The 26,529-nt window shown below is 40.1% G+C and overlaps 1 protein-coding gene across 3 annotated transcripts in view; it reads left to right on the forward strand.

Annotated features, from left to right (window-relative positions):
* Nucleotides 1–24,668, forward strand: part of adpgk (ADP-dependent glucokinase) — a 30,380-nt gene extending 5,712 nt beyond the window's left edge. For 2 of the 3 annotated variants that reach the window (XM_062547628.1, XM_062547629.1), the window contains exons 4-8: nt 6,044–6,106; nt 18,972–19,092; nt 19,182–19,378; nt 19,947–20,045; nt 23,200–24,668. In XM_062547628.1, the coding sequence (XP_062403612.1) occupies nt 6,044–6,106; nt 18,972–19,092; nt 19,182–19,378; nt 19,947–20,045; nt 23,200–23,760 (1,041 nt within the window). In that variant the 3' untranslated portion in view covers nt 23,761–24,668. The remainder of the gene's footprint in view (nt 1–6,043; nt 6,107–18,971; nt 19,093–19,181; nt 19,379–19,946; nt 20,046–23,199) is intronic. The other variant, XM_062547631.1, reaches the window with a different exon arrangement.
* The last annotated feature ends 1,861 nt before the right edge of the window (nt 24,669–26,529 follow it).

Raw genomic sequence — 26,529 nt, forward strand, 5'->3', positions numbered from 1 at the left:
TTTCGCTTTTCATTTTCGCTCGCTTTATGCTTGCATATTTCTCTGCAGAGCTTCCCCGACAGCTTTAGCGTGTATATTACATATAGGCTATACATATATTTATAAATTGCAAGCGTGGTTCTTCTTCTTCCTTACACGTTTCAGACTTCCAGATGTAAACAAGGAGTGATCGCCTCCTAGACAAACTGCAAGGCTGCAATAGCGGGTAGGGACACTGGGGGCGGGAGGAAATATTACTGTTTTCGATAAAACTGGTAAGTCTAGCAAAACAACGATTCCTAAGCGATTTTATGACTATGAAAATGTTGCATAGGGTCGCTTTAATAGTGAACCACCAAATTTGAAAAGTAAATTTTTAACACCTTTCCGCCATAGCCCTTTTCATCTCACGCACCCCCCAGAAGCAGCTTGCGTACCACAGTTTGGGAATCCCAGGCCTAAGCCATTACCTGCTGCAACATATCTATGTGCATTCCTACATTACGTCTATTTCTTTGATAGTTAACATTATTTGCTACCATAATAAGCCGCTATTATTGTTAGGACTCAACACGCTTCGGTGGTATGGTGTGGGCTTTAAAGAGAAACTATGCAGGATTGGCGATTTCATCTCGGTTTCGGTTTCGCTTTTCGTTTTAGCTCGTTTTATGCTTGCATATTTCTCTGCAGAGCTTCCCTTGCTTTAGCGTGTTTATTTATACATATATAGAGGAAATATTACTGTTTTCGATAAAACTGTTCAGTTAAGCAAAACAACGATTTCTAAGCGATTTTATGACTATGAAAATGTTGCATAGGGTCTCTTTACTGAATATTCGGGTAGCCTGTCCTAAATCTGGGCAATAATTATTGAACAAATTGTGGTCTACAAGCCATGACAAACACGTGTGCAGTGCCAGTACAAACAATGCGGTAGAATTGTATTTTGCTTAAAGGAGTCATAGATTTCAAAACCACATTTACCTTGTTCCTGTTGAATTTAGGCTGCGAGCAGTGTCCAAAGGACAACGCCAAAGACTTAACCGCGTCTCCCGCCTGCTTTCGTATACAAATGGGAAAATAGAAACAGCCGTGTTGAAATGGTCCAATTTGAACAGAGCTCAGATAACACGTAATAGGCGCCCATCCCCCTTTAGATACACCCCCTCTCATTTGCATACCTTCGAGTAATAATTCTTGTTAAACTGCTCTTAAGATGCTAGTATCTAGATATGTGCAGAGACGTTGTAATGCTAGCGTTATTACAGCTAACTTTGGAGAGTTACTAAGAAATGTACTGATAAAACTTACCAATCTAACACATTCATTTCCTACCGTTGGGGAATCTGCTGCACTTCATCTTCGTCGGAACCTTCTTCTGACTCAGGTTCATACATGTACGGCTGTATTCCATATTTAAATCCATTGTTGATAGCTTTATTTACTCCAGCAGTAAACGTAGTTTCACTTGCTCTAGCTTCAGACCGGTGGATTGAGCCAATCAACTTTCAGGACATATCGGCCAATCGTCCAATCAGCGCACATTTCATTTGAATATTCATGAACTTGCTGAGTGGGCGGGAAAAACAAACTGTTTCATTGCAAGGCTTATTTATGACCTTGTATTAGGCGATCTAGCAGTGCTCCTGGGGCGTTTTCAGCCCCACAAATTTACATATGACATTATTTAGGCACAAAGATCAATTTGTAATGGTCAAAAAATGCGTTCTAGGACTCCTTTAAATTTTACGATATCTTTGTCATTTTTTGTCCAAAAACTACCAAACATTGCACTGCACTCATGCATGCCATTAGCAAGACCTGTTCCAAATTTTAGTCGGATGAGTGGTTTGAGAGTTATGCGTGGAACAGACAGACAGACAGACAGACAGAGTGACACACAGACAGACGTTCCTTGCATTAATGATAATAATAACTAGAAATGCAATTCCAAGGAATTACCAGTGCATGAAAATGCAAAAATATATAGATAGATAATGTAGATATGGTTACTAAGGTGTAGCAAGGGTAAACATGGTGGTTGTATAGTTTAAAGAGAGTTGATGTGTGAAGGTAGACAGTTTAAAGCTTAAACATTCCAGTTGTAACTTAACTAATGATTTCTAAAAGGTTTGTTAAAATGTTAACTTTGTTAACAATGATAACCAGGTTGATTGGTTTAGTAAGCTAATGATTTCTAACAGTTATTGTAAAAATGCTAACTATGCTAACAATGCTAACTATGCTAGCAATGTTAAACAGGTCGATTAGCTAACCTAGCTAATGATTTCTATCAGTTATGTTAAAAACGCTGACTATGTTAACAATGTTAACTATGCTAACCAGGTTGATTAGCTAACTTAGCTAATCATTTCTAGCAGTTATGTTAAAAATGCTAACAATGCTAACTATGTTAACAATGCTAACCAGGTTGATTAGCTAACTTAGTTGATGATTTCTTGCAGTTATGCTAAAAATGTTAACTATGCTAACAATGCTAACCAGGTTGATTAGTTAACTTAGCTAATGATTTCTAGCAGTTATGCTAAAAATGCTAACAATGCTAACCATGCTAACTTGCTAGTGAGGACTTTTATTTTTAAACATTTGTTGCTAGGGTATCCATGGTGGCCACTATCAGGAAACAAGAAATTACTGCAGTATAATCATGTTAGTTGCTATGGAAACGGTCATAAACGCTTAACTTTAATGGTTGCTATGTTGGTTGCTAGGTACATGGAGGTTTCGTGTAGTTGAATGGAAGCATAGTTGATGATAACTGACAGTTGGATTTGTTGAACAGTTCAATAGATGAGTATGAGTACATGAGTAGTTTCAATGGTTAAATGATTTTATAGTGTATTAAAGCAGTGGTTTCTAATTTTTTTCCCGGCGTACCACCACCTACATCCTGACTCTGCTTGCGTACCCCCACTATACGACACATAAAAACTTAACACACTGACACATGCAGGTATCATGTTTAATAAGCCGCCCTTTTTAATGAAAACATAGCCTACTATAGAGTTTACAAATTTACATGTTTTACATGTTTCCGTATCATTATGACCCGATTCAAAATAATTTATTTATTCATGAATTAATTACAAAAGATCCTCTCCGCCATAGCCCTTTTCATCTTGCGTACCCCCTAGAAGCGTCTCGCTTGCCACAGTTTGAGAATGCTTTAAACCTGCTTTAAAGAGCCATGACCCATACATAAATAACAGTTTCCGTTTTCACCAACCCATTGACTGAGGTTCTGTCGAGTAAGAGGAACATCATAAGTGGCTCCTACAATGAATTGAATACAATGTGGTTAGCATCCATAGCCCATAGCTCTTTCCAGCTGATCTTTCTCACTACACCATGGGCTCTATTATCAGGATCAAATGGACATTGTCGCAAGTCACTCGCGCAAGTTTCTTTGGGGGCGGTCCTAGCGCAAAAGGCTATAATGACTGCGTGAAAAGTGAACATTGCGCTTGGCGCAAAGTGAAAAGGGGTTGTCTTAATTTAGTTAATTAGTCGTGGGTGTCTTTTGGGCGTAGCATGCAATAAACCAGTTAGATTTCACACTCTCATTCCCTTTAAAAGCCTGGCGCATTGTTCAATGGCCTGTTGGTATTATCATGGCGGATTTACCTGGGCGTCTACTCCAAAAGAGACCGACTTGCTGGTGCGAGAGGCATGGGCGGCGCGTAATGGAGGCAACTTTTATGTCGGGAAATTGTGAAAATAATGTACATGATGTGTGAATATTATTTTCTAACAAGGATAGTTCCGGTCCTTGATGATGATTGGCTGAATCGCTTTCGATGCTGTTATAAAATACAAAACAAACATACACCTTTACCGCATTTCTTTAATGCACTACCACAACTTGCACAAAAGTTAAAGTGGCTGCGTCTCGATGTTGCATGTCAACCATTCATATGGAGGAAATATTTATTGGTGGAAGAATGATTATCTATGAATACATCGACGTATAGTTACCGCTTTAGAAAAGCAATAAGCCACTCGAGTCTGTGGTTTAGGCTACACTGATTTTAGAACAGCTAAGGGGGGTTTTAGGCACTTGCCTACGGTCTCTCGGGGCTTATGACTTCAATAGATTATTTCAGAATGAACGCAGCAGCCGCAGCAGTAGCCAGAAGCCAGTTCTCACTATTGATCATTATCATTATTACATTTCCCTTGTGTGTATGTGTATTCACACCAAATTGGCATGCCATACCGTACCCACCCAATATGCACAGCATCCCATTAGCTGCCTGCCATCAGGCTATTTACAATTTTCTATTTTAAAGGTCCCAGAGAATGGATGAATTGAGTATTGCACTGTGTTCTCTGATGTTAAAATAGTATATATTCAACTTTGATTTTAAAAAATAAACTCAATTGCAATTTTACAAGACTAATTAAAACCATATATTTAGGCTGGGTATTGAAATGGTCTGTTTGACTAAATGGCGCCCTCTTTGGCAACCCCAATTGAACTTCAATGGCTTTGCGAGGTCTGACATCACAAGCAAGCAGTTTTGCTGAATCGCCCGTTTTTTAGTGTCTATTTAGTGTATATCTAGTTCAAGATTTCCATATGAAGGAGGGCACAACCATGCCTCATGTTCATGATGGCTCTTTGTTTATGCACAACCTCTCATAATTCATGAAAACCAAGAAAAAAATTATTTCCATTCTCTGGGACCTTTAAGAAAAAGTCAGTCAACGCGTTATCAAAATTAACTTAATGCGTTATAGAGCTATATCAGATAGATAGATAGATAGATAGATAGATACTTTATTGATCCCCAAGGGGAAATTCATATCCACGTGCACACATTTCGTCTGAACAGGAGAGATTACGCACGCAGGCGCGCAACTAAGCTACTAGTTGTTTTCTTTTACTCCGCCATCAGCACACAATGTGAAGCTAATTCACTAACTCAATAGCCTACTCATCATGGATATCGCAAGTTCTTTTAAACAAACAAAACAGAAAGGATGGAGGATGGAGGCAGCTAGAGGAGTTATTCCAGATGAGCAATAACAAGGTAGACAGTTGTCAGAACGTTACAGCTGTTTAATGCCAGACGTTAAAGGTAGGCTAGAACAAAATTAAAGGTAACTTAGCCATAGGGCTGTGTAATGTTACTGTTAGACGTTATTGTTGTATTATTGCATGTGGATGTTGTTATGCTATGTATGCTACTTTTTGCTGACCAATACACGAACCTAAAACCGAGAAACAGACAAATATTATTTAATTATATTCGGGCTGCGCGCTCCTGCTGATGAAAGAAGTAGGGTGTGTGTGCGCACTGTGCACTCTTCCATATCCCCAAGCCTCATGCGCTCATAAAATAGCCTTTCAGCTACGCGCGAGTGATTTCCGACTAGGTTTTTCCTGGTCAGTGCCGCACTTACTTTCTGCATCCATATATTAGCGACTGGCGAGCTTTGCGCCGGACCACACCTCTTCCCTTCACTGACACGCCTGTTAGGGCGCAATATCATCTCCTATTTAGAGAACGTACAAGGTTGCGCAAGTCGCGAAAGCTCATTGCGCGGTCGGCAAAATCAGGCCCCATGTCAGTTCGTCCACTATCCTTGTTTCGCTTGAGACACAGCTTTTGAACGTCTAGTTTGCTCTTCTTGTTAGCAATCAAAGCTGGTTACCATCTGTCTCTTCTCCTGTGCTGTAGACATACACCATGCTTTTGAACTGGTATGAAGACCAAATCTTCTGCACCTGTCCAACAATATCCCTGCAGTCCTAACTGCTTCCTGTGGATTCCACTTCCTTCCTGTTTTTAACTGTTGGGGCAGTGATCTTGATGACTGGATCCTTGGAATGTGACCTATCCAGACTGATCTTAGCATCAGAGGAGAGCATAGTGTATATTTTCTGTGTACACAAGGGTCTGCTAGAGTCTGTTTGATGTAAATTAGAAGGTAAATGTGCAGCTGGTTAAGACGTCTGTGTACCCACCAGTTTTTTGTGACTGATGTGCTGATAGCATCTTTGTTAGATTTACATGTCTGATCTTGTTTGTCTCTTCAGCTCTATGTGGGTGGGAATGCTGCTCTTATGGGACAGAAGTTTGCATCTTACCCTCAGCTCATGGTAAGTTGGTACTTGTTATCTGATAAGAGAAATGCCAAATATTGTGTGCATCTCTAATAGTTTTGAAAAGTTTTTCTTCCAACTTCCAACATGGCTCCTTTGGCTTGTACAGCTGTGAAATTTTGCCTCTACAGCTTTGAGCAAACATTTATGTGCAATATTATATAATTCAACATTTATTTATTTCACATTCTCTGTTCGAAACCAGTATTAGTCTTTAGTGACCCGCCTGTATTAAGTCTTGGACACACTACGTGCTAAAAGTTGGCTGAAATGAGCAGTAAGGACAAACTTAAGGGCAAAATACCAAACAACAAAAACAGTGGCAAAGAGCTAGCCTCCAATCTAGCAATGATGATGGAGAAAGTAGCCAGGTTTTGCTGACTGAAATACAGTAATTACTCTCTGGCATGGAAGAGCGAATTATTGCCAACTTAACGTCACAGATTTCTTCTAATCATGCCACCATCGCTAAACATGACCAGATGATTTGGTTATGGTTATGGTTATGGTTATGGTTATTTAGCAGACTCCTTTGTCCAAAGCGACATACAAATAAATAACAATACAAATTAAATTAACAGTGAACAATTACAAAATAGGGAGAATAGTAATATTATCAGTAAAACAATAATTTTAAGCACTAACCTAATGAGAAATAAAACAGTGAAATGAGAATAGCAATCAAATAAGTCACTCAGTTAATTATATATAATAATAATAACTAAAGCATGGTATGGCTTAATTTAAGGACAATAGCAAAATTCTATCAATGGACAAATTATAACAAAACAATACTATTATACAAACCATAACACATCACAAACTCAAAGGACTAAGTGCATATTAAACAAATATGTCTTAAGACTCCTCTTAAAAGATCCAAAGCTGTTGCTGGAACGGAGAGCACTGGGCAACTCATTCCACCAACACGGAATCACTGAAGAATAGGATCTACAATTTGACCTAGCATGTATGGTTGGTCGACATAACAGACGCTCCTCAGAAGATCGCAATGGGCGGTTGGGAATGTACATCGTGATCAGATCCAGTCAGCAGATCCAGTCAGTGTCCTATAGGCCAATTTTTAAGAAAGATTTAAGAAACAGAAACAGCAATGAATGACTTTGACGGGAGAATGGCTACATTGGAGTCAGCATTGGAGTCAGAAGAGAACGAGCAGCTAAATTAAAGGTTAACGACCTTGAGAACAGATCCAGAAGATGCAACATAAGAATAACCGGCATACCAGAGGAAGAAGAAGGCAAACAACCAACCTCATTCATAGAATCCTTCCTGCAAGACGTCCTGCAAGCTGAGGCTTTCCCCCGCCCTGTGACCGTTGATAGAGCGCATAGGCTAGCCATCCAGAAGAGGCAAGCCAGTGGTGCTACACCACTGCCACGTCCGTTCATAGCGTGTATTCACCACTTCCAGGTGAAGCAACAAATAATGCAGCTAGCGCGTGAAAGAAGTTCTCTGGACTACAAGGGGTAGGAGATCAACGCAGAGGACAGCGCTGAGGTGGCTAGAAGAAGAGCTATGTTTATCCCCATCAAAACCCAGCTCAAGCTCCAAGTGATTGTCAATGGTAATGAATTAATGAATTAATCTAAGGTTGCCTATCGAGTCTTAGGTTGAATTGAAGGCTGTTTCCTTCTGATAGGCCTATAGGTGATTTTCTAAAACCATTTTCATTAATTTCAACAATGGTTTATTGAAACGTTGTTTGATTAATTTCGCCAGTCATCACCTTCATTTTAATGATTAAATGAGACGGATTAAATGAGACGGATATGCGGAGCATTTCTCTCCCTCTCCATTGACCAAAACGTTGCTCTGGCATCTCTGCTGGACTGACTGAGTTATAGGCTACGTCGCGTGAGAGAGCTGTGAGGTAGGCTGTAAGACATTCGAAAACTCTGCAACTGCAATCTGCCATGCCGAGCGTCATGTCTCTTTTCTCCGCTTGTAACCAGCGCGGTGTCTTCGGGTTTTTCTGTGTTTTCCGGCATGAGCCGAACCTTCATGTTATTAGGGCGGTCTTATGTTGCCCCCTTGCGGTTGCAGTTTTAATTACAAAGTCCCGAACCTTCGGGATTCCCGATGTGCGGCAAAGAAAGGAGCATTCTCAACCCGTACCATCTGTACTTACATCTTCAAAATGTCGCTGGCTCAAGAGATAGTTTCCACTTGCTTCAAACAGTCTACTATTGTTCCTGTGCCAAAGAACAAGAGTCCATCATGTTTAAATGACTACCCCCCTGTGGCGCTGACGTGATGAAGTGTTTTGAGAGGCTGCTGAAATATATGATCTGCTCATCCCTCCCTAGCTCCTTTGACCCCCTCCAGTTTGCCTACAGAGCCAACAGGTCCAGAGAAGATGCCATCTCCAATATCCTACACACCACTCTAACTCACCTGGAGGAAGGGAAGGGCAACTATGTGAGAATGCTGTTCATTGACTTTAGTTCAGCTTTCAATACCATAGTACCCCTCACCTTAATCACAAAGATGAAGGCCCTGGGACTGAACTCCTCGCTTTGTCACTGGATATTTGACTTTCTCACTAACCGTTCACAACTGGTTAGAGTGGGTGGTCTGACATCGGACACATTAACTATCAGCACTGGTGCCCCTCAAGGTTGCGTTTTGAGCCCCTTGCTGTACAACATCTACACGCATGACTGCAAAGCCAGTCACACTTCTATCAAGTTGGCAGATGACACTGTTGTTATGGGCCTGATTAGCAACAACAACAAACAAGCATACTTAAATCAGGTTGAGGAGGTGGCACAGAGGTGTCAGTCTAACAGTTTGACACTGAATGTCAGCAAAGAGATGCAGGGTCAGGGCTGTACGCTTAGCTTTTTCACTAGGAGCATAGGTGCTCCTAAATTAAAAAATTTAGGAGCACAGAAAACATTTTAGGAGCACTATGAAATTTCATTGAAAACCTTATTGCCTTAAGCAGGATACAGATCATTCACAGCAGTGGCAATCCTAGTCTCTGCTCAAACCCTCCATACACACAGAAAATGGCTTGTCTGGTTTAGGGCTGTCAATCTTCCTCTAGTATCCCATTCGAATTTCATTCATTATTATTTTTCTAAATTCGAATTATATTAAAATATTTAATGGTCAATTTTGACTTATTAATATTTACTATTTTTCTATCTACTCACACTGTAAAAACTGGCTTAGCCTATGCCACTGCCACTATGACATCGTAGTTGACTTGTTTTACGTGATAGCTGTCTTGCTAAGTAAATTATAGCCCTTTTCTGACTGAGAAACATTACATTCACGTTACAGGGGGATTTCGCAGTGTGAAAGGTAGACGTGTTTTGGTCCCAGGTTGTCTGAAGCCAACTGCTGAATGACTGCTGCTATTTCATTTAGCTCGTTGGCTAGTTGGCTAGTTAGTTAGCATTAGGCAAACATTCCAAAAAGACGTGCTGGCCTTACTGTCAGACAGTTTTGGTAACATAGCAACAATAAACACTTGACCGGAGTGCTGAGAAAAGGAGGAGGGATTTCAGCAGCACCTAAAGCTGTCGTTTGCTAATATAAATATAGTCAACGCTATATATTTTTTGTTGTATATATACAACAAAAAAACACATTAGAATTATAATTTTAACATTCGAATAGTATTATTTTTTTACAAATTCGAATTACATTCGAATACCGAAATTCGTTCCAACAGCCCTAGTCTGGTTTCTATTTCATAAACCACTCACAAAAAGAAAGGAAACTTGACTTTGGCCCATTATATCTCCACTTTAATAATACTAAAGTGTTTTATGTCATTTTCATCGTTTATTAGTCACCTTTACAATGAGGTACAGCTTGTAAGCATTGGGCTCCCATGGAATGAGCAACACAAGCAAATGTGTAAGTAGTGCCAACGCAAAATGTGCCAAAATGGCCTGTTATGCTGTTGGAATTCACCTTTGTTACTTCAAGCATTGATGATTGCACTCTCCCACAGAAATGAGGAAAACAAAACATGTTAGGCATACATTCGTTCATTTTATACTCAGTGTCAGGGTCCTCAGTAGCGTGTAGAGGATCCATATGCAGCCACAACAGCTTGGCACCTTCTTCTCATGCTGGTCACCAACCTGGCTACATTCTGCTGTGGGATGGCATTCCATTCCTCGATAAGGATCTGTTAAGTCAGCCAACCTGGTTCTGTTGGTGACTCTGGCACGTACAGCACGCCCAAGCTGATCCCACAAGTGTTCAATTGGGTTGAGGTCTGGACTCACGTCATGGCAGGCCATTCCATCCTCTCCACTCCCAAATTCTGGAGGTACTCTCTGATAATCCCAGCTCTATGGGGGCGAGCGTTGTCATCCTGGAGGATGGCATTTGGTCCCATATTCTGGAGATATGGAATTGCCACTGGCTCCAGAATCTCATCCCGGTATCTAAACTCACCTGGTAGCACTTGAAGCCCAAAACGAGATGTCTGGCAGCAGAACCCTATTACTGGCCATTTTTGGTTGGCACTACTCAGACATTTGGCTGTATTGCTCATTGCGTGATTGCCCTATGCTTACAAGCTATACCTCATTGTAAAGGTGACAAATCAACGATAAAAATGATATGAAACACTTTACTGGTTGGTATTACTAAAGGGGAGATATAATGGGCCAAAGTCAAATTTCCTTACTTTTTGTGAGCGGTTTATTTTGAATTCAGAATTTGTATACATTTTGCTAACAATTCATAGCATTATAGGATCTGCATAATTACTTATAGCTTAAAATTCTAAGTAATTTGAATACTTCATATTGATTACACTTGTCTTTAATGATATCACAGGGGTGGTGTGTAGGTCTAATTGAGTGCCTGTCACTTTAAGAAGTACCGTAGCCTACGTGAACATCATTAGGTTTCATTCTTTAGGAAAATAGTCACGCATAGTTCAAGTATACATGTTTTCATTAAATAACATGAATGTTCAAAAAACTAACAACGGTAAAGACAAATATTTCCGGTGTAATAGAAAAGATGAGTGTCCAGCAATGTTAACTTCTATGATTTAGGTAGCCTGCCGTGGCATGGCATTGTAAGTTGTCCGTTCACTTTTTCCTTGGTCATGTTTAATTGGCTGGGTGCTTAACTTACTCTGCCATGACTTGTCTTGGAGTTTGGTAGCCTATATCTGTTATATCCAATGAGTGACAACCAGTGCTCAAAATAAAACGTTATGGTATTTTCCTGATAACGTTAGTGGAATGAATTTAATGTGAACGTAGCCATAAAAAGACGCAGAGTGGCTATATACAGCTCACATTTGCGATGAAAATGTTCCGCCTTAAAAGCAGATGTAGCCTACACCGAAACGTGGTTAAATACATAATTTAGACCATTTTTGTTTCATAGAAGTCTACCAGGCCTATGTCAAATGCAGGCTCGGGTGAAGCTGGGAGGAATTAACGCACCGTGTTAAGCCTATCAACTGTAATAATAACAATATTTGAAATGAACACAGTAATTGTTATAGTCAACAGTTTTATCATGGTTTACCGTTTCACCGGTAATTGCTACATAGTCACCAACTGATAACGAACAGATTGAAGAAAAAGAAGAATGGATTTGGAGTGAAATTTCTTGCGTGTGTGTGAGAGAGCGAGGTTGATGCTGAAAGCGTGAGTGTCTGGCCAGGTGCGTAAGAGTTGTCAACTCTGAAATTTGTATACAGATGCGTGAAAATTGTACTATACAAGTTTGATCCACTTGGTGTGGATTCATTTTAGGAGCAAAGTGGGAATGAAAGGGTTGAAATCAGTACTCGCACGTGTGCGAGTATTTCATTTTTTATACTCGCACTAATATATTTTTAGTCGTTTTTGCTCGCAGTGTACAGCCCTGTGCAGGGGTATGTCGTCATAAGGCCAGAACCGAGAGACTCAGGAGAAGCATGATCCAAATCATGAACTCGCACTAGGGTGGTCCTTAAAATTTCCACATTTTTTTTGGAAATGTTCAACTCTCACCCCCTAAATGTGTTAGGATATCAATAAAAACACACGGTACAACATTTTTAATTGTTCTTACAATATCTAGAGGTTGCTCAAGGCCTTTGAATATTTCAATCAGAAAGCTTGGTTCTGTCTATCATAGCAGCCAGCTCAGGGCTAACAATGCTCTTTCGGGCTCTTTTTGTAATTTTGAGAAGGTTCATCCTGCAGATTGTTCACAACAATTCTCCTTCATAACACATAACACATAACACCTTCATACATCAGTACTATGTTCAGAAGCAGTCAATGCTAGTGTTTCATTCATCAATTACCTTATTGCAGAGGCGATTGCTCATTGAGTGCAGGGGAGGCTCAGCCTCCTCTAAAATATCACGGAAAATTGCATGAAATAATGCCTATTATGAGCTACATTAGCAAGCCTAATATTCCAACTGGAACATGCTAAAAACGTGTTCAACTTCATGGCTATATCGTTATAGTTTCGTTTTGCAATAAGGTTTTGCCTGTCATCTATCGCGATTTCGCACGTCTAATGAATTGCTGTGACGACACGATCCATTAAAATCCCCATAGAGGCTCGGCCTCACTGGACTTCGATGGCACTACGGAGTGGGCTGGTCTCAGTGCAGGAAAAGCTAGATCAGGGATGGGCAACTTTCATGACTAAGAGGGCCACATTTTTTTATCATCACCATCAGAGGGCCAAATGTGGCCGCACACTTCCGCACATCTGATGCTGCAAAATAATTCTGAATAAGAACGAAATATGTCCATTTTCATGCTCAAATGCATATTTTACATAGACTCCCTAACAACAAATACAAATATTTTACAGCCAGTGATAAGTGTTATTTTCAGTGCAAAGGGCTCACATAAATCACCATTCAATGATGGCACAGAATTGAAAAACAATGGCCCATCATGAAGTGCAACAAGCCTCATATTCAATGCATTTATGCTCCCACTCCATTTTTAAGAATTTATAGACATTCCCTAACGTCCATAATGAGAGTAGGCCTACAGATGTAACATGTAACATCCATCACATCTGTACTCTCATCCAACGCCAAAAAGTAAGCTACAGTAGGCCTACTTGCAGTCATGCATGATTTGTCTCAGCTCCCCCCCTCGACATTATTAGAATGTCAACAATTATGCGCGTCACCGTGCGTCGGGACAAATATACCGTTTCGAAGTTTTTACCTCCACTACGCACCCAAACAATTTCGCCATCTGATACAGCTTCTTTGCTTTGGCAAGCTCAAGCGAAACAGCAAAAGACGGATTCCTGTGTAGTTCTGGCAATTAGTCGCTATTGTTAGTGTAGGCTAGCCTACTTTTGATTTGAGGTCGGCTACGACAGCGGCCGAGAAGCTCCGTGTGTTTAGGGCAGGCTACTTCTGATAACTTTTCGCAAGGTGTTGTAATGTAGTGGCGACTGAAGTTTAAATCTTTCATGGCTGATATAGTTTCTAGCAAAACTTGACATGGGTTTGCCTTACCATTCTATGAACAGACACTGCTTCCGATTTTGACTGAAAGGTAGCCTACGGTTTTTCTACTTTTCTTCTATGTGTGCACTGTTTTTCCTCAGTGATGGTAAAGGTCCGAGGGCCCGAGATGGTTTGCACAGGAGGCGCTATCTATCGGCGAACAGTATAATTACAATGACGGTGCGGTAAAAAAAAAAAAAAAAAAAAAACACGCATTTTTAATCACAGTAAAAATGATCATCCGCGGGCCGCACTGAGTGAGGAGGCGGGCCGCATGCGGCCCGCGGGCCGCCAGTTGCCCATCCCTGAGCTAGATGAATATTGGATAAACGCCGCAAAATCGTCATATCCAGGGAAGCCCGGCCTCTCTGGGGGTGAATGGGACAGTGGGATGGCTCGGATGCCTAGCTTCTGTATGATGATTGGAGGAACCGTAATTTTTTTTGATTGACAAGCATATTTCGCGATTGCACAGGAAGTTTCAACAGAGACGGTCTCTGGTTTCAAGTTCAGGGATGCGTGAAAGTTACGGAACTTTACAGGGTTGGCAGGTGAACTCGAGAGGCAAGGCTCAAATTTTTAATTCTATTGCATGTTGTACACAACATATCCTATCAATAAAACCGTAATGTGGAGTTACAGAGTTCGTGATTTGCATTTGTTTCAGTTGTATATTTAGGCTAAGTTGTAGGCTAGCCACATAGCTCGCCATAATAACTGTGTTGCTTGGCTAAATTGCTAATGTTTACTTGAATTTTATAAGCTATTTGATAGCATTCCCCACCATGGGAGATTCCAAATAAAACAGCAAGGCATATGAACGTAGAATAGTCACGTACTATAACTCTAGTAGGCTACCAAATAGCATATTTAACCCCCCAAAGTGAACTGGTAAAATGTAAGCTTCGTTCTAATCTAACCAAGCCAGCTGCAATGTCTCAGAACCCTACGTATCTGACGAATCCAGCGCCGGATTCGTCTGGCTACTGTTTGGTCTATTCTGTTTAGGATATATTTCCCCCTCAAATAACAATATAGCAGCAATAATATTAATTTAATAGTTGACCATTTTTATCAGAGCTTCCCCTATTCCAATGAGCAGCAACCGCCACTGCCTTATTGCCTAAATATGCTCTATTATGGAACTTAATATTGCAGGTACTTTATATGAAACATTTGATCAGTGTTAAAGGGATATTCCACCATTTCTGGAAATAAGCTCATTTTCCACCTCCCCTCAACAATCGATATTTACCTTTTTTCCGTTCATCCAGCCATTCTGTGAGTCTGGCGATACAACTTTTAGCTTCAGCCTAGCATAGATCATTGAATCAGATTATACCATTAGCTTCTCGCCTGCTAGCATCATGCTTAAAAGTGACTAAGATTTCCGGTAATTTTCCCATTTAAAACGTGTCTCTTCTCAAGTTAGAAAGTGCAATAAGGCTGAAAATGAAACCTGCCGTTTTTAGAACTTCAATGTTGTCTTTGTTTCCTGTTGTAGTCCTGTGTAGGTCAATGGAGTGGGGTGGGAGGGCCTTGGGCCCTGGGGTTAAAAGTGTGTTTCTGTATGATGATAATTATGATTTTGTACCAGTGGGATATAATCCTGAAAGTTAATATATGTCCTGTATTATTGTGGGATAATATTTTAAAATTGAATAAAGAAAAAACGAATATTGATCCTTCAGTTTGATTTCCAGTATTGTCGCTACATAGTTTGTCCGCCAGATGGTGCAGCTTCTTGCTTCTTGAGTAGGTTCTGAAGTGGTTTGTGTGTTCATGGTAGGATCATTTTCACGTAAAATATAACTTCATTTCATCTGGAAGCCTAAATAAACCCGACATGCTTGGGTTTTTACTGCAGTAGGCTAATGTTGATCTTAGAGCCACTGGTCACTAGCTTAATGTTACGTCAAAAGGTAAAATAACTTTAGCATCGGTTGAGTGATGGAGTCAAATTTCTTGTTGTTGTATTTCTGATTCTTGAGAATTTGCCTAAAACAGGTTTTAATTTTGAAAAAAAAAAGTTAGTTAAATTACAAAATCTGAAGGTATGTCATTATAGACCAAGGTCTTAGCTGTTCAGCAATGTACCGGTGCAACCTCCCCTTTTTGTATTTTTTTCATAAAATAGGCATTTTTCCAGTACTTATACAACGTTTTTTTAGGCCTAAATAGAAAAAGTATGCTTTTTTAATCCAACAACCATATTTTTGAATTAAAACAGACTATTACTTTAATAACTACACCACTGAAGAAACATATTGTAAGCATATTTATTTAAAACAAATAAAAAATGAATCTGACGGTGTGACACTAATCTGACGGTGTTGACAGTGGTTTCATTACAACATAAAATTCCAAAATGAATACCACCCAAGTCTTGCTTGACAACTTTATTTAACTATTTGGTCCAAAAAGCCTCCGTTGAGGACCATTTGGAGGCTTTTTTCACCACCGTTTAGCAGAAAACCTGACGGAGGGTGACATCTGACGGTGGTGACAAAAATCTACTCTTTCACATGATATGCATGAATTGTTCACATTATCCACCCTGTTTGCATCCTATTGCTGGCTACTTCAAACCTCTTCTTAAAAAGTATACATTTATTTTATAATCTAATCTAATATTTTGCATACAAAAGAGACGGTGTTGACATGTTATGGTTGTGACAGTAGCAGTGTCCAAAAATATGAACAACCTTAAGAGAAAATAGCAAACTAATGGGAGCTTGAGTGATCTTAAAGCATGCAGTATGGCTGAAGGTTTGAAAATGAGGTCCTCAAGAATGTAGTTGACCTTGTAGTTGCCTGATTTTATTGCCTTTTATAAATATCTGACGGTGGTGACGAAAATGTGGGACACATTTTGAGCAGCCACGAAATAATAGTAAATATTGCTCAAAACGTACTGTTTGGAGTTTCTAATACATAATACAATGTGCTCTTTCATGTGGTAAAGATATAATTAAATTAAATGATTGCTTTTAGTGTTTTTAATCAAGTCAAAATGATTATCTCCTATTCGAGAACAACTGATTTTGTAGGGTATGGGCCAGAATATAATCATTAAATTAATACAAAAATAAAATAAACCTTTAAAAGAACCTCACATTTGTGCAAAGGACCCCCTGATTATAACCTTGATTCTTTTTGTTCATGGAAATGGTATTAATTTCCTACAGAATCAGCACTTTTCTTAGTGAGACATGTTTTAGGCAAATTCTCAAGAATCAGTATATAAATGTGGTTATACCTAGTACTGTATATTGATAACAGGACTGTAACTGTGTCTTTCAACTGTCATCCCATCCATTTTCTGATCATACATAAGTTAGTTAGCCACAGTGGAAGTACGATGCATTCTTAAAAACACTGGACTGAAACCGTTCTGTTTGCTAAAGCTGTTAAGCTGCAGTTGACTCATTGCTACATCAGACTGCCCTTGGTGGTCCTGTCAGTGCTGTCAGTGAGTGTAAACTGTTACATTAAGGTCACGAAGAATGCAGACAAAATAAATGTGAGCATATGAAACTGTCTGTTTAACGTTAAACACTCACATTCCACGCCTTAGTTTCAGTCTTATTTTTTTTTGCATTTCAAAGGTGTTTACACCAAGTAAGGAATTGCATGGTTTACAATGGCTAAAGCATAGCCCACAATGAAGATGCAATGGTGGTTATTTAAAGTGAAAGACTGTACACTACTTATTTCATTTTTGAAAAATATTGTATATTTTAAAGAAGAATCCGCACACTTCAAGTCTTTGTGCAAAAATAGCTTTACTGTTTTGAAAAATATTGTATAAAAGCCTTTCATTAGAAAACCAGATAGTTAGGCCTATTTAGACAGATATAGTCCCACCTTGATCAAAACTTTGTTATGGGAGAAAGTTTTTAAATTGTGTTGGTTAAAAAAGACTCTGCCGATATATCAGCTACCGTCTTTTGAAACTTTCAAATATTGATGTTTCAGTCGGGTTTAGTACCAGAATAACTATTAAATATTAGTAAACTAGCATAATTTAGTTAAGATCTAAAACATAAAACAAAACTTTGAACTTGCTTGGCATTTAGACTGCTGTCACTGTACGCTACGACGCCGTATTAGGGCCACGTATAAAAAAAAAATTCAGAGGGGAGCAGGGCAATATTCCAAGAAAAAAGTCACAAATTTGCCACTTTATAAAGTCGAAAATTTGCCACATTATAAAGTCTGTGTGTAGGCTAACAGTGTAACCGGTCGTTTCTGCTCTACATTGTGATTGCTCGCTTGATAGAGTATAAAAGCGTGATGCCGACACAGCTGATTCTATTCTCTTTTTGATAGTTTACTGGAAAATAGTGTAGCACTGATGGGAGGTTATAGACAGGGAGGCTGAGATGTCGTTCCAAACTTGGGTCATTTATTTTCCTGACGTTGCATGCTAGTACACGGGGCAGCAGGAGGTGTCCACTCGAAAAACAGTAAACTCACTGCTAAATCAGTCAATCTCTCGTCCACTCGTCAATCACCAAACTCTCTCGCACGTAGCCTTCACACACACACACACACACACACACACACACACACACACACGCACGCACAGACTGGAAACACAGGGGAAGAGTCCAACAAGGGGGCTAGCCTACAGCCTCGGCGCTACACTATAGGCCTGCCCTACACAAACGACACACAGCTGAGTTTGAGTCTCCTTCCCAGCTCCTCTTTATAAAGTGGAAAATTTGTGACTTTTTTTCTCGCTAATTTGCGACTTTAGAAAGTGGCAAATTTGTGATTTTTTCTCTCTGAATATTGCTCCCCCCCTCTGAAAAGAAAAATGATATGTGGCCCTTGTACACCGTCGTAGTACAGTATGCCCTATGAAATCTTCCACCTTGAGATTTTTTGTATGTTGGTTGCTTTGTTTCACAGTTTTTCTGCCAAGCAAAGCTGTCTTCTCTGTTCCTTTTCCTCATTCACCGAGTTGTGTGGGGAGGCCGACATTAGAAAGAAACTGAACTTGATTGGTCTGCTTGTCTGCATTCCATGTTCTGATAAGCTCACAGATAGAACCTTTTAAAACTAAATTTGAGTTTCACTTTGCAGATAGACCTTTTTTGATTTCCAGATTTAAAAATCTTATTGTTAATGAGTTACCCCATCATAAGAATGAATGTATAACTCACTTTTGACAAAAATGTCAGATATTATTGTCTTAAATGTTCTATCATGTTGTAAGTCGCTTTGGTTAAAAAGCGTCAGCCAAATGAAATGTAATGTAAAGATATAACCTTATAATTCCAAGGTGTGTGTGTGTGTGTGCGTGCGTGCGTGTATGCGTGCGTGCGTGTGCATACAAACGTAACTAACTGATCAATGTTTGTCAAGGTTCTGCTCTGTGGACCTGTTGGGCCGAAGCTGCATCAGTTACTGGATGATCAGATTGTAGTTCCTCCTGAGTCCCTTCAAGAGACTGATGAGTTCCACCTTATTCTGGAGTATCAGGCCGGTATGGAATCGATTTGAAGTTATTCTGCATCTACAACTATATTCACTGCTTTTCAACAAGTTGTTGAACAATGTTTCTTTGTCCTAAAGGGGAACAGTGGGGCATGACACAAGCACCCCAAGCTAACCGCTTCATCTTTTCTCATGATGTGGCCAATGGAAAGATGAGTGCTATGGAGATTTTTGCTGCCAGTGTTGAAGAGTTTCAGCCAGATTTGGTAGTTCTCTCTGGCCTGCACATGATGGAGGGGATGGGGAAGAATCTGTGGCGGGAACGGCTCAAAGAGGTTATAATTTCAGCGATACTATGTCAAAATGTTTATTCACAGAAACAACACACCGGAGTGGGAGCCTGTCAGACACTTTTGTGGTTTGACATACAGTGCCTTGACTTTTTCTATTTTAAAACAATGGGCCTTTTTCATCACTTGCCCTTATGAAGAAACATGTTCTTAAAGTCCACTTATGCCGTTTCACAAAGATTGTCTTCAACCAATGTTTTCTGATTTAGGATTTGTTCTTAGGTGAACAGAATCTATGCAAATTCATTCAAGAACACTCTTACACACTTTTGAGAGCTTACTTTTTTGGGGCAAAATAACTGGGTATTGAGTCTTCGTCAATTTCAAAGTTATGGGATTTAAATGGATTTTTTTTTTTTTTATCATTTTCATTGCATATTTATTTTCATTATTTTACAAAACATAGGGTTTGTTTTAAACATAACCCCAACAAATAACTATTCAACTCACATTGAATGTACTATACTAATGTAGAATGAGAAACAGTGATTTTCTAAGCATGCAGAGTTAACTGATGGCTGGTACTGATGGCTGTTTTTTTGTGTATGTGAAGGCTGTAGTGGCCATCTCTGATGTTCGTAACCAGATTCCCATTCATCTGGAGTTGGCCAGCATGACTGACAAGGAGTACATGAGCAGCATCATGCAAGAGGTAAATGTGTAGGTTTAATATATGTCAAATAATGTAAAAATGTAAATGAGTAGGTTTATTACCTCCGCCAAGGAGATTATGTTTTCATCAGGGACCGGCGTTTGTCTGTCTGTCTGTCTGTTTGTTTGTTTGTCTGTCTGTTTGTTAGCAAGATAACTCAAAAGGTAATGGCTGGATTTCGATGACATTTTCAGGGAAGGTCTGAAATGACCCAAGGAAGACACCATTCAATTTGGGAGTGATATGGACACAGGATTCTTTTTAATTAAGGATTCTTTATTAACATTGCGTGATAAGGCTGTTATATCTTCCCCCATAGTCTTGAATGGAGGCTGTGATGTCATAATGGCCTAGGCAGCTGCATTCATTAAGCTCCCAGAGTAGTTCCCAGGCTAATCAGAACACCTGTGAATCCAATGGTCTCAGCTTCTAAGCATACAATCTGGCTTTCCCTGAACTACACATCCTGTTGAAGTGTTTCCTGTGTGTCAAAATAAAAGTCACAGCCATATCTCATGCTTTGCGCATTATATCTCTAGAACGGCTTGAAGAAAGGTGATAGCATAAACGTGTTTATTATTTTTGGTGCAAACCACAAATGTAGGGGGAACTAAGGCGCTTGGCGGAGGTCTGCGCTCTCGGAGTGCTTTTCTAGTTATATCTTTGCCTGTCAAAAGTTTGGACACATCATTCATAGATTTTTCACATCACACTTTTTTAAACTAACAAAACAGCACCTAAAACCTAAACTAAAAGCCTAATATCTCTAGCCTGGCACGCCCTCCCAGTGACGCAACGCCTTCAGGCTTTTGCTGCTGGTCTGGTCAACTGCTCATTGAGAAGGATTTATAAGTTCCCGAAATCTGCGGAACTGCCCCCTTTGGTCGAGAACCAATCAACTTTGAGCAGCTCCAACGGCTCTGGGTAGAGGCGTGTTCAAGGCAGCGGAAAGAGTGTTGTTATTGGTTTAAACTCGGCAATCCGCTTTCTGACATCTACCAGTAGCAAATCGAGGCACTTAAAGGAGGCGGGTCAACCAGCGCTGGCAAGAAACCGTGTTAGCACAGGCTGTTGGTCAGACTAAAGTCTCGCAGAGCCTTTGAAAGTCGATGGTAATCAGGCTATAATATCTCTATTTCTAGGCTGATAATAAAAGCTGGAGCTTTTTTGTTATTTAGTGGGCTTGCTGCAATGCAAGCCCATCTATTGTTATCCGTCAGCCGTTTTTTTAAGACGCCTCTTCTAGCCTAGCATGCAAGCGACTGTTTGACACCGACATTTCGACGATTGAGCCTGTTTCTGCAATTTGGCAGCTTTAGAATGATCTCTGTATGGCTTTAACATTGCTCGCTATGGGGGAAATTCTCCCATGCGCGTAAGGGTGCGTAAGTCAAAAAAAACGTGTAACTACGCGCATTTCCCTCTAAGCGGATTCTGCCATCCACTTAAATCGGCCATTTACGCGTGGTAGAGAGAGTTGCGCGTTTTGGGTGGAGCAACCCCAAAATCTGGGCGTTTCTAATATATACAACTCTTGCGCGCATTCTGCCATGGCTTAAGCAACTTTTCCTGCTACGGACTCTGGAGGGGTGGAATAAGGTCGAGCGCCACTACAAGGTGAAACAGCAAATTGCTATGTCGGCAGAAGGCCTAGTTCTAAATACATGTAGGCAACACAGAATTTACAAATTGACATTACAGTATCAAATGTGATGCTTATAAGCTGATACAGCTTCCTGTTTTCCGCATTACAGTGTCACACGGTGGCATATTTCGCGCCATTACCTTCACTGGCTTCATAGGCTGCAATGTTAAATAGTGAAAATCCCGTTATTATCACCCACTTTCAGTATTGGAGCTTACCGATTATGCATCTTCAGTTTTAACTTGACGAGAAGTCATAATCCCATAGCATACTTTGTTAGAATCTGTCCATTTCTTCCCAACTTCACCGAAGTCTTCCATACATTTGCACAGACGTCTGCACTAGTGGAGCAGCATAGTTTATTCTCTCTATGGAGATTGAATTCGTTATGCCAGTGGGGTCTACTGTTTTCGAAGCTGCAGATGTCAGTCTACATATTTCTTAGCATATAGATAAATTGATATTATGCGAGGCAGCTGCCAGCGAAACATTGTAGTGAACCGTGAGTGTTTGAATTATAAATCTACACACCTCAAGCACCTCTTGACTCTATATAAACAAACGTCAAAGCAAAAGTGAAATTTCGTGTAGTAATTTCTTTGTTAAGCTATGTGATGACACACCATTTTACTGTAGGCAGTTCTTTATTCAGTTCACCTTGCATACGTTTTCAAAATCGAAGACTGGTTGGTGTTCTCTCTGGATTTAAATGGCATTCAGAAGGTCATTGAGAAAGTCCACGTTCCACGTTTTCATATCAACCTCAATTAAGGAGGTGGTGGATCAGTCTGGTTCTTTTTTTAAATAAATCACGCCTCTTCCATAATGTCGAATTTGCACGGTGTGGGTGTGACAGAAGCGGAGATGGGAGAATCCGCTTAACAGAGAGACGCACAACAGAAACGCGTAAATAAAAGCTTACGCGCTATTTACGTGCGAAGGGGAGAATTCCCCCCTAAGTGCATAAACTATTCTGTCCTTAAAACACCCCTAAACGTTCGTTTTAAAAAATGTGCAGCTCACCGAGTGGTTGCTGGTCTTCAACGATCTTCTATAGCAAGTTTCGCAGTGAAATTCAAATTCTGTTGTGTTACATTAGGCACACACGGTTGCGAGATATCTGAATCCGCTTAGAGGGAAATGCGGGTAGTTACGCGTTTTTTTGGACTTAACAGGCTCAATCGTCAAAATGTCGGTGTCAAACAGTCGTTTGCATGCAAGGCAATACAGAAAACGGGTTTAAAGTGTAAAATACCGAAATATTCCTTTAAGAGCCAAACCAGATTTTGTTCAAATCTACACACTTATGGCTACTGAATATAAATATGCCATCCACTACTAAATATGCAGTTCATCGATCAAATATTATCATTGTATTAAAAAACATTTTTGTTTTCTAATGTTAAACGAAAGGAGCGGAAATGGGTACTTTTAGAATATGTCTAGCAGAGCTACATTCATTACATATGTGCCAGACATGACATGCAGTTGTACCATCTGCTCTGTTAGCAGGTCATCCCCATAGTGAACTCCATCGGGCTGAACGAACAGGAGTTGCTGTTCCTATCCCAGGCGGGAGGAGGCCCACACTCTGAGCTGAAGACGTGGGATGGCTTACCAGATGTGGGTCGTGTCAGTGACATTCTTCTGTGGATCCTCAAGCAACATGGTCGCAGTGATCCAAATTCAGAGGCTGACCTTACACGCATCCATTTCCACACATTGTCTTATCACATTTTGGCTACCGTTGATGGATACTGGGGCAACCAGGTCGCAGCTGTGGCAGCTGGGGCACGTGTGGCTAGCTGTCAAGCTTGTGGCATCCAGACTATTGATGTCCATAAAGTGATCCTCAAAGCCCCACACAAATTTTACAGCTCACATAGTGAGCCCAGGGAGCAACTGAATATCAGTCCAAATCAGCCTGTCACAATATGGCACCGTGATAATGTGACATTCTACCTGACCCCTGTTCTGGTGTGTAAACAACCTCTGCGGACAGTGGGGTTAGGTGATGCCATCTCTGCTGAGGGACTCTTTTATTCAGAAATGCTGTCACATGAGCTCTGAGGACCTGCTATAGAGTTGATCATGGCTCTTCATCTAGAGTTACTTGTACATGGTACTGTTACAGAACAAAATTCTGACAAAAAAATGTCCACTGTTAGGTTTCTAGTGGATACATCTCAGAATCCTTTCTTCACACTCCAAAATATGTTTTTTTTTTTTTTTTTTTTTTTTTTTTTAACTGTAATAAGTCGATCACTTTCCTTGTTAGTTGCCCTGTCATACATTATGTTGTATGTGTCAAACACAGTACATGTCCTTATTGATAAATGCTGAACTTCATCACAGGTGTAGGTACAGTAGCTACTAATAGGTAACCATAGGCAGAGACAGGGAAAAAATGTATGTCCTCAAGTAAAGAAACTACAGTCTTAATCCCACAGCAATATGTCCTTTTTACCATAATGTTTTCAACGTGTCATTGAGTATAGAATTGTAGTTGTCTTAAGGTTCAGTGGCCTCCTACCAGCATTATACTACACTTAACTTTGCAATATTTTTTTTTTTTCTAATTTGATCTGTGTTGATGTCAGAGAATAGTAGTATAGTTGGAATAACACCATGGTCAGAAACACTTCAGGTATTTAAACATTTTTTTGCTACTGGCTATTCTTACTCAGCTCGTGAAACCTCTTTCAATGTTGAAGGTATAGATTCTCACATATGTTTAAGTTTTCAAAAAACTTTTTCTTTTTGCCATTTTCTTAAGAAATTGGAAATCTGCCATATGTTTTTAAGCACAAGGTTTTTTTTAACGCATTGTGATTTAACTGAAATAATAAATCACACATGTGAATCTTTGGAGAAACCTTGATTTTTGTGGACCCCTGATAGTTGTTAAAATTATGAACCACTGTGGCAGTAATAGATTTTTAAAAAGCGTACTAATAAATACGAAATACAAAGCAAAACGTGCTTCAAGTCATTTGTATACCTGCATATCTTCTCCCATCCAAGATAGGGATTAATCCCAATGGAATTAACCTCAGATGTGATATCATTCCTAGTTCTGACTTTCTAGGTTAATGGAACATGCCTTTATCCCTGAGGGGCAATTTACCTCACAGCCAACATTAAAAAGGAATCAAGACAAACAGAAAAACACAATCAACTAGAATGCATTTCCCGGTGGGAAAGTGCGAAGTGTGCTTGCTCAGACGCGCCACGACAGCGCCCGGTAGGAGACACGACCGCTTGTCCTCAGGTCAAAGCGCCAAAGTTTGGCCAAGACGCGAAGCTGCTTCGAGTTTGGCGGCGTTGCCCTCGATTGCCGAATTCTTACACTGACCTGACAAGTTGCCTAGATTCATCAGTGGTATGGCCCAGAGCACCTCCAATGTAAAAATGTAGATGTCATCCCAAAGACGTAAAGAGATATGAGCCAAAATGCATTTTTGCTAATTGCGGCGCCCCCTAGTGGCCAAATTACAACACATTTACTGAGGCTACTTTGGATGGTGTCCAAAATCATGCCGCCAAATATGGTCTCAATACCTCAAAGCGTCTCCGAGATTTGACCTCACTTCCTATTTGGACGCTTCAACATAGAATTTGATTGGCTGTCAAGGGCTAACGCTTTGATGTATGAAAATGAAATGTACACCTCTAAGGTCTGTAGACCTTGTGTTGAATTAAGTATGAGTTGTTCACGTGTAGCCAGCATGAAACACGTAACCACTGAAGGAAGGAGGGAGCCTAAGGAACTAGGCATGTTTCTAGAACAAATACGAGTAGCCTAATGTTATAGCTATTCTGTTATGCGGGAACATCCGCAGTTTACTCACTGTTGAATAAGTTGCAATGTGTTATAGCCTCAAATGGATGGTAAAATAAACAGGACGACTCGCCTGTTCAAATGATGTAATAGGATAAAATTTGGTTTTGATATGTCAAAGCAACCAGGCTGTTACTGGTTAACGTTTCTGAATATGAAATCGATTTTGGATTGGTTGCATGTGATAAAAGCTGTGCCATTTCCTGTCCAGACAGCATTCATATTCAGAAATACTGTACACCGGCAACAAAGACACACACACACACACACACACAAACAACTCTTTCAAACAGAAACGTCAGTCCGTTACATCTGCCTCTTGTCCACAAACTGCATGTCGCTGAGTTGACCAGCAACGAAGACTTTCACATAAACACACACACACACACACACTTACACACACACATACACATCACCCCCTCAAACACAAATATCTGTCTGTTACGTCTGCCTCATGTCCACAAACTGCATGTTGCACAGTTCACCCACATCTACCCACAATTCTTTGATTTATAAATAACCCCACCATTAAAAAACTGCAATGTGTCAAATCTTATTATACAACAATTGGGTTCTATGAAGCGGTTTCTTTGTTTCTGATTGGCCGAGAGACGTTCCATGAGTTGAGATATCCCACGATAATCCACTCGGACTTTTCACAGCTAATAATAAATCACTCCGCGATACAATGTCAAATTGTCAAGTGTAAACCGAACTGTCACGTTGCATCCAAGCTGAAATACAGACGCTCAGAACATAGAATATGACGGAGGTGGATATTAGCTAGTTGGATGGCATGTAGGCTAATTAAAATAGTGATGTTTCAAAGCTAAAAGCATGTCCTAACCAGACGCAATGCGAGCTAACGTTTATTAGGCTAGATTCTACATTGCTTGACAACGGGAGAGATAGAACTAACGACTGGCTTTTGGCCATAGCAACGTGCTTTTAGAACTAACGACTGGCCTTTGGCCATAGCAACCATCCATTTAGAACTA

This window comes from Sardina pilchardus, chromosome 10, assembly GCF_963854185.1.
Source record: "Sardina pilchardus chromosome 10, fSarPil1.1, whole genome shotgun sequence".
In the NCBI taxonomy this organism is placed as follows: domain Eukaryota; kingdom Metazoa; phylum Chordata; class Actinopteri; order Clupeiformes; family Clupeidae; genus Sardina; species Sardina pilchardus.